The sequence below is a fragment of the Eubalaena glacialis genome, chromosome 1 (genome assembly GCF_028564815.1).
Source record: "Eubalaena glacialis isolate mEubGla1 chromosome 1, mEubGla1.1.hap2.+ XY, whole genome shotgun sequence".
In the NCBI taxonomy this organism is placed as follows: domain Eukaryota; kingdom Metazoa; phylum Chordata; class Mammalia; order Artiodactyla; family Balaenidae; genus Eubalaena; species Eubalaena glacialis.
Window position 1 is genome coordinate 207,534,766 of NC_083716.1, and position 13,860 is coordinate 207,548,625.

The following is a 13,860-nucleotide window of genomic DNA, read 5'->3' on the forward strand; positions in this document are numbered from 1 at the left end:
AAAAAAAATCCAAGATAGAGAATTCCCTGGTGGACCAGGAGTTAGGACTTGGCATTTTCACTGCCGGGGCCAGGGTTTGATCCCTGGTTGGGGAACTAAGATTCCTCATGCCATGCAGTGTGGCAAAAAAAAAAGAATGACAAAAAAGCAAAATCCAAGATTTTTACATCTTCAACTATTATTAGGACCATTTTTAATTAAAAAAGAATTTTATTGCAATATAGTTGATGTACAATATTATATGTTACAAGTGTACAACATAGTGGTTCATAATTTTTAAAGGTTATGCTCCATTTATAATTATTATAAAATGTTGACTATATTCCCTGTGTTGTACAATATATACTTGTAGCTTATTTATTTTATACACAGTAGTTTGTACCTCTTAATCCCTTAGCCCTATTTTTCCCCTCCCCTCCTCCTTCTCCCCACTGGTAACTACTAGTTGGTTCTCTATATCTGTGTGCTTGGGGGTTTTTTGTTATGTTCACTAGTGTGTTGTATTTTTTAGATTCCACATATAAGTGACATCATACAGTATTTGTCTTTCTCTGACTTATTTCACTTAGCAGAATACCCTCCAAGTCCATCCATGTTGTTGCAAATGGCAAAATTTCATTATTTTTTATGACTGAGTACATATACACTACATCTTCTTTATCCATTCATCTGATGTCCATCATTGATGGACATTTAGGTTGCTTCCACATCTTGGCAATTGTAAGTAATGCTGCTATGAACATTGAAATGCATGTATCTTTTTGAATAACTGTTTTGGGGTTTTTTTTTGCATATATACCCAGGAGTGGAATTGCTGGGTCATATGGCAGTCTTATTTTTAGAAGAAACCTCTATACTTTTTTCCACAGTGGCTGCACCAATTTACATTCCCACCAGCAGTGTACGAGGGTTCCCTTTTCTCCATATTCTCACCAACATTTGTTATTTGTGGTCTTTTTGACGATAGCCATTCTGACAGGTGTGAGGTGATATCTCATTATGGTTTTAATTTGCATTTTTCTGATGATTAACAATGCTGAGCATATTTTCATGTTCCTGTTGGCCATCTGTATGTCTTCTTCGGAAAGATGTCTATTCAGGTCTTCTGCCCATTTTTTAATTAGGTTGTTTTTTTGATGTTGAGTTGTATGAGCTGTTTATGTACTTTGGATAACAACCCCTTATCGGTCACATCATTTGCAAATCGTTTCTCCTGTTGCATAGGTTGCCTTTTCATTTTGTTGATGGTTTCCTTTGCTGTGCAAAAGCTTTTAAGTTTGATTAGGTCCCATGCGTTTATTTTTGCTTTTATTTCCCTTGCTTTAGGAGATGAATCCAAAAAAATATTGCTATGATTTATGTCAAAGAATGTTCTGTATATGTTTTCCTCTAGGACTTTTATGGTTTCCAGCCTTACATTTAGGTCTTTAATCCATTCTGAGTTTATTTTTGCCATTGGCAGCAATGTGGATGGACTTGGAGGGTATTATGCTAAGTGAAATAAGTCAGACAGAGAAAGACAAATACTATGATGTCACTTATATGTGGAATCTAAAAAATACAACAAACTAGTGAACATAACAAAAAAACCCCAGGCACACAGATATAGAGAACCAACTAGTAGTTACCAGTAGGTAGAGGGAAGAGGGAAGTGCAATTTTGGGGTATGAGGTTAAAAGGTACAAACTATTACATATAAAATAAGCTATAAGGATATATTGTATAACACAGAGAATATAGCCAATATTTTATAATAACTGGTGGGTTGGCCAAAAAGTTCATTTGAGTTTTTCCGTAAGATGTTATGGAAAAACCCAAAAGAACTTTTTGGCCAACCCAATATAAATGGAGCATAACCTTTAAAAATTGTGAATCACTACGCTGTACACTGTAACATATAATATTGTACATCAACTATACTTCAATAAAAAAAGGGATATAACTGCTGATACAGCAGGCTTTAAAAGACAAAATAATACTATAGATGGATAGTGAAACTACAACAATGTCCATTATATTTCATTTATGACTGTTAAAAAAATGTTCTCTACTTAGGTACAGGATTATGCATGCAAAATTAGCTAACCTTTGGAACATAAGTCTGAAGGTATGTTAGATATATGAGCTCATGATTATTATAGCTTCTTAGTTTCTTTTATCAATATGGTCTGTATTTATGTGTATACTTAAAAATACCTATCACATTTATTGGACACCTACTGTGTGCTATATAGTTGATAAATATATCTAGCCCTAATGTCCTGCAAGGCAGGAGTGTATGACTCATTTTTCAGATAAGAAAAATGAAAGAGGCATAAATGACTTGTTTTAAAAAAAAAGCCAGCATTCAAACCCAGATTTTTCTGGCTCCAAAGCTAGAGTAATTCATATATATGTTGACTGCACATGTATATTTATTAAAAAATAAAAACACGAAAAAAAAATAAGAACACGAATTTAAATATGAGGATAATTTTAAAACAATCATACAACCCTGTGAAATGAATATCTACACTAAAAGCACCTATCTTAGAGAAGACCAGAATTCCCTAAAGAAGATAACTGGACCTCAAATTAGGTACTGCTTGAAAGCTAACTCATTGCTGAGCATAGCCTCCAGTTCCGCCTGACCAGGAAGCCTGGACTGAGACCCGGGGCAGCTGCAGAGCATATCCTACTGCCTGCCCAGGCAGGGAAGCAAGTCAGCAGCCCCACCCAACAGGGGAGCATGGCCCCAGCCCACCTGACCAGGATGCCCTAAAAGGGACCCTGGGGAGCCTCCCAGCCTAGCTCACAGTACTGCCCAGCAGCACATCCCAGTCTATAGCCCTGCCTGGCAGCAGAGCTCAGCCTACGTCCATGCCCAGTTGCTGGGCACATCCTGCAGTCTCACTTAGGCAGGGAGCCCAGTCAATGACACCCCCCAACTGTGGGGTACAGTATGAGGCCCCACCCTACCAGGAAGTCTGGCCAGCGACCTTGCCCAAAAGCCGAGCACAGCGATAGTCCTGCCCAATTATGAAACTCAGCCTGTGGCTCTGCCTGATCACAAAGTACAGGCTGAGGCTGCATCAGATCGTGAAGCCCTGCTGCAGCCCCACCTGCATGCAGAGGCCAGGCAGCAGCATCATCTGGTGAGGGAGCACAGCCAGTGACCCTGCCTGACTGGAGGTGATTGTAGAGCCCAGCTAGTAACACTGTCTGACCCTAGAGCACAGCACCACCTGACCACAGAGCCCAGCCAGCAGAACTGCTTGAACACAGAGCCCAGCAAGTAGCCTGACCACCTCCACCACCTGAGAGCAGGGGCAGCAAGTTCACCCAACCAGAGACTGTGACCCATTATAGTTAAACTGTCTAAAGTCAATGACAGAATTTTGAAAGCAGCAAGAGAAAAGTGACTTGTCACATTCAAGGGAAACCCTATAAAACCATAAGCAGATTTCTCTGGAGAAACTTTGCAGGCCAGGAGAGAGTGGGACGATATATCCAAAATATTGAAAAAAAAAAAATGTCAATGAAGAATACTGTATCAGCAGAGCTGTCCTTCAGAAATGAAGACCTGATAAAGACTTTCTCAAACAAACAAAAGTTGAGAAAGTTCATTACCACTAGACCTGCCTTACAAGAAATGCTAAAGGGCACTTGACAAGCTGAAATAAAAGGATGCAAATAACCTTGTAAAAATGCATGAATGTGTACAACTCATCAGTAAAGGTAAATACATAGTCATAGTCAGATTCTGTAATATTTTAACAGTGGTGCATAAATCACTTTCAATTCCAGTTTAAAATTTAAAAAACATACATATTAAAAATAACTATAATAATTTGTTATTGGACACACAATGTAAAAGACATGTAAACTGTAACATCAATAACCTAAAATGTGAGGGGAGGAGAAGTAGAAGTATAGAGTTTCTGTATGCTATCAAATTAAATTGTTATCAGCCTAAAATAATGTTATAAATATAAGACATTTTATTGTAAGCCTCATGGTAATCACCAAAAAAACCCTGTAATAGGTACATAAAAAGTTAAGATAAAAGAATCAAAGCATACCACCACAAAAAGTCATCAAGTCACAAAGGAAGATAGCAAGAAAGGAATAAGGGAACAAAGGAACTAAAAAACAGTCAGAAAACAATGAACAAAATGGCATTAGTAAATCCTTACCTATCAATAATTAAATGTAAATGGATTAAATTCTCCAATCAAAAGACATTTTACCCGCTGAACGGATAAAAAAAACAAGATCCATGCTGCCTACAAGAGACTCACTTTAGCTTTAAGGATACATACACAAAGACTGAAAGTGGAGGGATAGAAAAAACATATTCCGTGCAAATGGAATGCAAAAGAGAGCAGGGGTAGCTATACTTACTGGATATTCACAGGCAAAAGAATGAAATTAAACTCTTATCTTACACCACTCACAAAAATTAACTCAAAATGGATTAAAGACTTAAATGTAATAATCTGAATCTGTAAAACTCCTAGAATAAAAAACAGAGAAAAAACTCCTTGACACTGGTCTTGGCAATGATTTTTGGTATATGACACAAAAAGCTCAAGACACAAAAGCAAAAATAAACAAGTGGGACTACATCAAACTAAAAATCTCTGGGGAAAAAAAAAGATCAAGAAAATGAAAAGGCAATCTACAGAATAAGTAAAATATCTGCACACCATAGATGTGATAAGGGGTTCATATCTAAAATATATAATGCACTCATACAACTCAATATTAAAAAAACCAACAACAATAATCTGATTTTTAAAATGGGCAAAGTAGACATTTTTCCAACCAAAGACATATAAATGGCCAATAGGGACATGAAATGGTGCTCAACAGTACTAATGAAATCAAATACAAATCAAAACCACAATGAAATATCACCTCACGCCTGTTAGAATGGCTGTTATAAAAAAGACAGGAGATAAATGCTGGTGGTGATGTGGAGAAAAAGGAAGCCTTGTGTACTGTTGGTGGGAATGTCTAAATTGGTATAGCCATTATGAAAAACAGTATGGAGGTTCCTCAAAAAATTAAAAATAGAACTACTATATGATCCAGCAATTCCACTTCAGAGTTTATATACAAAGGAAATGAAATCACTATCTCGAAGTGGCATCTGCACCCTCACGTTCATTGCTGCACTGGTTCATTGCTGTTCAAGAGGGCATTATGTTAAGTGAAATAAGTCAGACAGAGGAAGACACTATGATCTCACTTAAATGTGAGATCTAAAAAAGCTGAATTCCTAGAGACAGAGAGTAGACTGGTGGTTGCTAGGGCCTGGGGGACGGGGGAAATGGGGAGATTGGCCAAAGGGTACAACCTTCCAGTTATAAGATGAGTAAGTTCTGGGGATCTAACATATAGCATGGTAACTATAGTTAAAAACAATTGCTGAGAGTAAATCTTAAATGTTCTTATGCCCAAAATAAATATGGTAACTATGTGAGATGATAGATGTGTTAACTAATCTTATGGTGAAAATCATTTTGCGATACTAACATATACCAAATCATCACACTGTGCACCTTAAACTTACAGTGTTACATGTCAATTACAGCTCCTCAATAAAGCTGGGGAAAAAGGCGAACTCAAGTCTGTACAGAAGAGACTTATAAAGGGACTTAACATTTTTTAACTGAATGGATATTAACACAATCCCCAAAGGCTGTAACAAACTGTTTTGATATTTAAATGTGATCATTTCACATTTTAATGAATTTACCATCTTACCTGGTTCACTTCCCAAGCTCACTTCCTCATCTGACAAAACTAACCTAAAGTAAAGACAAAAAAATCCAAAGATTTTTGTTAAAATACATTTGGGACTCATACTCTACAAACAGTTTTATGTGGCTTAAAAAAAATTTTTTTTAACTGAGGAGACATATAAAATAGTTGTCTGGTAGATCTCCTAAAATCTGTCTGAGACAAATCTTCTTCTCTAGAGCTACACAGACTGTAAAAATAATCCTTCACCTCTTATTCTTTCAATGTATATTAACTGAGTATTGATGAAGCACCAAGCACCGCGTTCAGCATGGTAAACGCTGTGCTAAATACTATACCACAGAGAACATCTGTCACCAACACCATCAAGTATGAAGTTTAGTTTTCAAGCATTAAAAGGTTTTTTGCTCATCCCACTACTGGGCATATACCCTGAGAAAACCATAATTCAAAAACAGACATGTACCACAATGTTCACTGCAGCACTATTTACAATAGCCAGGACATGGAAGCAACCTAAGTGTCCATCAACAGACGAATGGATAAAGAAGATGTGGCACACATATACAATGGAATATTACTCAGCCATAAAAAGAAATGAAATTGAGTTATTTGTAGTGAGGTGGATGGACCTAGAGTCTGTCATACAGAGTGAAGTAAGTCAGAAAGAGAAAAACACATACCATATGCTAATGCATATGTATGGAATCTAAAAAAAATGGTACCGATGAACCTAGCGGCAGGGCAGGAATAAAGACGCAGACATAGAGAATGGACTCGAGGACACGGGGGTGGGGAGGGAAGCTGGGGCAAAGTGAGAATAGCATTGACATATATACCCTACCGAATGTAAAATAGATAGCTAGTGGGAAGCAGCAGCATAGCACAGGGAGATCAGCTCCGTGCTTTGCAAAGACCTAGAGGGGTGGGATAGGGAGGGTGGGAGGGAGGCTCAAGAGGGAGGGGATATGGGGATATATGTATGCATATGGCTGATTTACTTTGTTGTACAACAGAAACTAACACAGCACTGTGAAGCAATTATACTCCAATAAAGATGTATAAAAAAAAAAGGTTTTGCTCAAGAATACTTGGGAACTAGAGGGAATGAAGAACTGTAGAAAAAATGGAGTACTCTATTTTGAACAACAAAGTGATGTTTACAAAAGAAGGCACATTTACCTAAAACATTCCAAACCAATACTAATTTTGGAAATTTATATCATCCATCTGGTATAATAATAAAAAAATGAGATAAAGAAATTGAATCAGATTTAGTTATTATTCCTGGGCTATAACCTCACAACTCTAGTATTGGAGGGTTTTTTAAAATAAGTCTTTTGGGACTTCCCTGGTGGCACAGTGGTTAAGAATCTGCCTGTCAATGCAGGGGACACGGGTTCGAGCCCTGGTCTAGGAAGATCCCACATGCCGAGGAGCAACTAAGCCTGTGTGCCACAACTACTGAAACCCGTGTGCCTAGAGCCTGTGCTCCACAACAAGAGAAGCCACCGCAATGAGAAGCCCATGCACTGCAGTGAAGAGTAGCCCCATTCACCACAACTAGAGAAAGCCTGTGCACAGCAACGAAGACCCAAAGCAGTCATAAATAAATAAAGTAATTAAAAAAAAAAAGTCTTTAAAGACACTTAAAAAGCAATATAGTATTTATTTGCAAATACTACAAAAATAAGCCTACAGAGCAAACAGATACTTTGATTTGGGATGAAATTTCCAATGACAGAATACATAGATGGTGTTTTAAACACTTTGAATGGAAGAGAAGGTGAAGTGCTTTGGAATCTGTTAGTTAACTCAAAAGGTAGCTTTCGGACTTCCCTGGCGGCGCAGTGGTTAAGAATCCGCCTGCCAATGCAGGGGACACGGGTTCGATCCCTGGTCTAGAAAGATCCCACATGCCGAGGAGCAACTAAGCCCGTGTACCACAACTACTGAGCCTGTGCTCTAGAGCCTCCGAGCCACAACTACTGAAGCCCGCGTGCCTAAAGCCCGTGCTCCACAACAAGAGAAGCCACCGCAATGAGAAGCTCGCACACCGCAACAAAGAGTAGCCCCCACTCGATGCAGCTAGAGAAAGCCTGCGTGTAGCAACTAAAACCCAATGCAGCCAAAAATAAAATAAATAAATAAAAATTTTTAAAAAAAGGTAGCTTTCATAATGCTGAAGATGTATGAGAAGATTCTGAATAAAACTTTCATAAAATGTGATAACGGAAATATTTACCAATTTAATATACTTAATGTACAATTTTAAATGTCAATGTATAACTAAGTTAATACATTTAATTCATATCTATACATTTGATTGTGTAATCTATATACTAAAACATTTATATATCTAAGTTAGTAAAAACATTTGTATTTCCCCCTAGAGAAAAGGGTGAAATACTTATATTTCAGATCACCTTCCACTCAACAATATATGGTTGTCATTGTTTGGGCCTATTTCTGGGTTCGCTATTATACTCAGTGCAGTCTGGTTAAAATGACAAGTGGCAGTTCTGAAAGGAAAACAAAGGTAAAATGTAATTAAAGGGAAGGAAAGAGGCAACATGAAAGATGTGCACAGCAAGAGCCTCCATTTTCAGGTAACCAATCCCAGTCCCATCTGTGTTGTTTTGGAGACAGATTTTCCATAGCTTCTGTCTCACAGCTGCTGACACCTGTCCCTTTCTTTTTCAAGCTGCCCCTTCTGGGATTCACTGGGTAGAGGCTCTTAATACAAGGCTCAGTCTCCCACACTATAGAATTTGGGTTTATCACCCAAACTGTTCTGTATTCCTATCATCAACTTTGCCTGCCATGTTAAAAATGGGGGAGGGGAGTGGTAGGTTTCAAAACAAACGTTTAACGTTAATTGGAAAAATGACAGAGAAATAAGTATTCGGTAAACCAAAGAAGAAGCAACTCTTTCCAAATATATGGTACAATGGTAATGGTATCCAGGACTTCCATAACATGATTTATAACTTTTGTCTGCTTACTTATTGAGGTTTTCCGGGAGAGAACTGTCTTCTATTCGTTCTTCCTTGTGGTCTTCAGTAAGCTTGATTGGAGTGTCTTGTAGTTGCTAAGGGTAAGAAATTCAATGCTAAGTAGATGCAAAGAATCTGTTTCTCTCTTTGTGCAAACGAAAATGAGAACAAAAATTCTTAAGAACAATATAAAATAGGAAGAGTTATGAAGTAGAAAGTGTGAGATATGGGAGATGTATGCTGATGTAATTTGACCCGAGCCCTGTGTCCTTTGTCTCCTGGCAGCCTGTAGCCACTACGCACACCATGGGCCAGACACAGGGTTCACCACTCTGTGATATGCCAAAGAAAAAGAAGACTTACACTGTGTCGCCAGCCGGTACTGCAACGTTCTAAATACAACTAAAGATTTTCAACTTCAAGTCTGAGCAGAAATTGGATATTAAATTTCCCTAAATACACAGTATGCTATACAGTAAAGCATTAACATAGAAAAAGTAAAAAACAAAACACATACACAACAACATAAAACGAATTCAAGGGCATCTACCAAAAACAGAAGATGCTATGTCAGAACCTGACTTAAAAATCTATACTAAGCCCCTGTAATATACAGTTGCAGGATACGAACCCATCACAGATATCACATCCAACTTAGGCACACTCAACATTTTCAAGCTCTACTGAAAATAAAGCAGAATGATAAGTTCAAAGGTACTGAAACCTAGCTTACCAGAACGGAAGAAATGATTAACACAGTGCATCTCTGCTGGATAAGCCATATGCACAGAAGGTTGACAGGAAGGGTACATTTTCACGTAGGTGTTACAGAAAGAGCTGACCTAATACAGTAGTCTCTTCAGAGGCAACCACACATACATAATGACCAAAACTGGCATAATTTTTGTATCATGAATCACATCTATGACATGAGTGTAAAAGTAAAGCAAGGAGATTTTTCTTTAACTCCTAAAATTGTCAGGTGGGTAATGTGGTCATTTTTGAAAACACATTACCACTTTCCATCACTTGTTCCTCTTAAGTTTTTCCTTTCCATAACCTTTTCTCTCTTTTGTATTTTAATTTTCTTTTCACTTTCTCTTTCTTTTAGTCCCCCTTCCCCCCACCCTACTAATATCTTGAGCCCACCAGCAGTATTTCCATGTATTTGTTTAGTGCTGCTGGTAGAATCTGGAATCAGGGAACTTCAGAAAAATGGCTGAAAGAGTGTAGAAAAATGTTTCCCAGTGTTTTGTAAAGTTGAAATTAGGCTTAGCAAAAAGTAGTTTCAAAGTTATTATCCAAATGAAGTGTAATAAATCTAAGAAAAGACCATTGAAAGAAATGTACCTTGAGAGCTACAAAATCATATGGATGAAAGCCAATACAGGTCCCATGGATTTGGGACATCATTCGAGCCGTTTTCTCCCAGAATCCAAGCAGTGTCCTCTGCAGAAAAAGAAAAAGTGACACTACAGTTCTCCTTCCTCTCCTCTTTTTTCAGTGCTATTTTTCCTCACTATAGTAGATGAATAGTTGTCAGATAATAAGAAGTAGGAACTAAAATCAATTTCCAAGTTTGGGGAACCAGCAAGCACTGTAAACAGTAATTCTCCATAAGAATTGGCATTGTATCTGCATGTATGTGTGCCTATCTGTATACAGCACTGAAATGTACACTGGAGCCAGCTAGAGAGTGATTGCAGCCGAGAGAATGAAACTGGCAGATTAGAACACCGTCTGAGGAATCCAAAAGAAAAATGGTAAAAGCACCAAAATATCGTATTTGCATTAGAAGTATATGTATAAATCTTTGTTGGTAAGCATATAATACAAATCTTTATTAATTGGAGTAAAATAATTTGTACCACTAAATTTGGACTTTCATTTAGAGTTCAAGAAAGACTTGTCAAAAAAATGTGTTATCAAGCTAACTCAAGTAATTCTCCCTGCAGTGGAAGCACGGAGTCTTAACCACTGGGCCACCGGGGAAGTCCTGTCACATACTTTTATTTTCAAGTGCATCCTCTCTTGATTTCTTGAATTCCACAGTGCTGAACTGAATTAGGTAGATTCCCTAAAAGCAGCAGCGAATATCCATTTCCTTTAGTTTGTTATTGTTTTCTCATGTAAAAAACCGTATTCTCCTATTTTGCCATTTACAAATACCTGATAAAATCAGTAACTGCTACCTGTTAATATCTAACTTACTCATTGTATGCTATTTATGTATGATTTGGAATAAAGTAAGCACAAATGAGACTTCTGAGATTAAAGTGGTGTGGAATGGCAGTTTGGCAGAATGAAAAGAACACAAGACCTAGAATTAGAAAACTTAAGTTTTTAAGCCCAACATTGCCATTTAATTCTCATTTAATTCTCACTTTCCTCATCCATAAAATGATAGAAAAGTGTTGCAGAGCATGGGCTCTAGGCATGTAGGCTTCAGTAGCTCTGGCATTTGGGCTCAGTAGTTGTGGCTCACGGGCTCCAGAGAGCAGGCTCCGCAGTTTGGGGCCACAGCATATTTGCTTCAAATGAACCTGTATGTAGAACTAGTTTAAAATGGAGTAGCTCTGAATGAACCAAGGCTAATAGGCCTTGAATCCTGCCTCCTCTCCACATTCCCCTCCTCAACCCTAGACAGTCCGTAAAGTGTCTGTCTGTCTCTCCTAGGATACCAAGGGGAATAATGTGAAGCTATGGGAGTAGGCAAAGAAAGACCCTAAGGTCTTTTCCAGTCTGAAAAGACTGGAAAAGTCTTTTCCATTCATGATTCTGAATGTCATAACTCAATAAGTCAATTTCAGCAAAGTCAAAGGAATCTGATCAATTATACAGTTTTTTTGCACCCTTTAGACAACTTTTAAAAAGGAATCTCACCACTCATCTTTACTGCAAGGACATGCTGACCATGGAGGTGGGTACCTGGTAGGTAGCGAGTGAATGAGACAACATATTGCAGCGACTAGCTCCAAGTAAATCCACTTTCTGACAAACATCCATCTTTAACTTGTCAAAAGAAGCTTTGCTATTTCTCACTTGGATCTGTACCTGCAACCACAAAAGTGTTAATTATTATTGCTTATAATACAGAAATAAATATACCACACAGGTTTACGATACATGTTTTCAGACACATGAAATTGTAATAAAGAACACTAATTCCCTTTCCCTGTATTATTTCAAAATTAATGGAAAAGATTTTGGCTATTTTTAGTAACTGTAAGAGATTCTTTCCAGCAGGTATCTTTATGCTGAGAAACTATGTGATGAAAGATAGAAAGTACATAGTTAAGAAAAAAAAAAAAACAGATTCCAAATAAAAACAAACATCCAAAACTACTGATGGATAATATTTAGCTAAGAAAGAGTAGAAGAATAAATGGAAAGAGGACATAGTAAAAGTGTTGAGAATCATTAATAATAATTCTGAATCATACAGATATATTTATAAACTTAAATACAGGCTTATTATATTTCTTACAAATGAGTCATTTATCACCAAGTAGTGTGAATACTCGACTTTAAATATACTCATTCATTCATTCGACAAATACTTATGAGGTATCTATTATGTGCCAGGCACTGTTCCAGGCACTGGGATGCTGTGGTGAACAAACAATGTTCTTCCACACCATCCCTGAGTGAGGAGGCCCAGGAAAAAAAGAAAATAAATATATAACATAATCTCAAGTCACAAAGATAATATATAAATGCAACAGAAATGGGTGACAACTTTTGATTAGATGGTCAGGGAAGCCCTTGGTGAGTTCATGCATGATGTGTGAACTGGGATAGGAAGATGATGAGCGGGCCCTGCTAAGACCCTGAGGAGAGCCTTCTAGACCCAGGGAAAAGGAAGGACAAAAGTCCTGGGTGTGGGAGGTGTTTGCAGAGCAGGAAGGAATAGGGTAGAGCCAATTCCTTCCTCAAGCATAGAAAGGGCTGGAGCACAGAAAGTAAGTACTGTACAAGATGTGGCAGCAGAGGGACCAGGGATCAGACTGTGCAGGGCTAGCTGGGTCTAGATGAGAGGTGTGGATTGTATTCTTTTTAATTGAGGTGAAATTCACATAACATATACTTAACTGTTTTAAAACTGTACAATTCAGTGACATTAGTGCATTGACAATGTTGTGCAACCACTCCCTTGGAGTCTATTCTAATTGTCAAGGATTATAAAGGGGACAGAATAACAGGTTGCCTGAGGCCATGTGTCCAGCTACTGCCCAGGTCTGTTGGAGTAATCATTGAGGCAAAGAACTTGTAACGGCTAGTAAAAAGACTCCATCAATACTAAATATAAATATGGATTTTTATTATAGGCACTTTACGAAGGAGTGAGTGAATTTTACTATTCATGTATGGTAAATTCAGGGAATACAATTTATAATAAGGGGTTTACTTAGCAAAATATATGTCCACACATATAGTTGCTTTAACAGTTTGTGGTCAAACTATGTATTGTGGCAGAATGAAAAATTTGATAACCTTCACTTATAATTAATAATCATTTTACATGAGTTTTTACTTAAGTTTTTTTCCGGACTAATGAACTGTTTTCCTCCTGCAAACAACTCCTAAAAGTCCAGGTAGGCAACATTTAAAAGGTAGATCTATTATGCCACTCAAAGAGTAAAAAAAAAAAAAAGTGTGACAACCTTTTGTACGTTAACTGAAGATTTCCAAGCAACCAAGAATTTATAACATTTTCCAAAAATAGTCCGACGTTTTATACTCTTGATTAAATTACTCTGTAGAGCTTCAAGAAAACATAAAAAAGGGATGTATTTTCATACTTTTCGGAACTTTTCCATTTGCTTTAAGGTGTCTGGGTCCAGTTCCTGGGATACGTCTTTCATCCACAGCAGAGCTCCCCTATATTCTGTGCGCGCCTGCTCCATCCGATTAACTGTCATCAAGGTATCAGACACTGCCCTTTCACTGAATGTTGCTACTTCTTGCTTAAGACGAGACAGCGGAGTATACAGAGCCAATCTAATGGCAGAGAGGTAAAAATAAGAGGCATGTACATCCCATAAGCAAAATAAAACAAAAACAACCATAAAGCATAACTTGCTATCAAGATGAGTCTATAAACAGGAAATTATTA

The 13,860-nt window shown here is 37.6% G+C and overlaps 1 protein-coding gene across 4 annotated transcripts in view; it reads right to left on the reverse strand.

Moving 5' to 3' along the window:
* ICA1L (islet cell autoantigen 1 like) overlaps positions 1–13,860 on the reverse strand; it is a 65,940-nt gene that overhangs the window by 16,086 nt on the left and 35,994 nt on the right. For all 4 annotated transcript variants that reach the window (XM_061204112.1, XM_061204105.1, XM_061204097.1 and 1 more), the window contains 5 exons: positions 13,547–13,745; positions 11,673–11,798; positions 10,095–10,193; positions 8,754–8,839; positions 5,752–5,795 (listed from right to left, as the gene is read on the reverse strand). In XM_061204112.1, the coding sequence (XP_061060095.1) occupies positions 5,752–5,795; positions 8,754–8,839; positions 10,095–10,193; positions 11,673–11,798; positions 13,547–13,745 (554 nt within the window). The remainder of the gene's footprint in view (positions 1–5,751; positions 5,796–8,753; positions 8,840–10,094; positions 10,194–11,672; positions 11,799–13,546; positions 13,746–13,860) is intronic.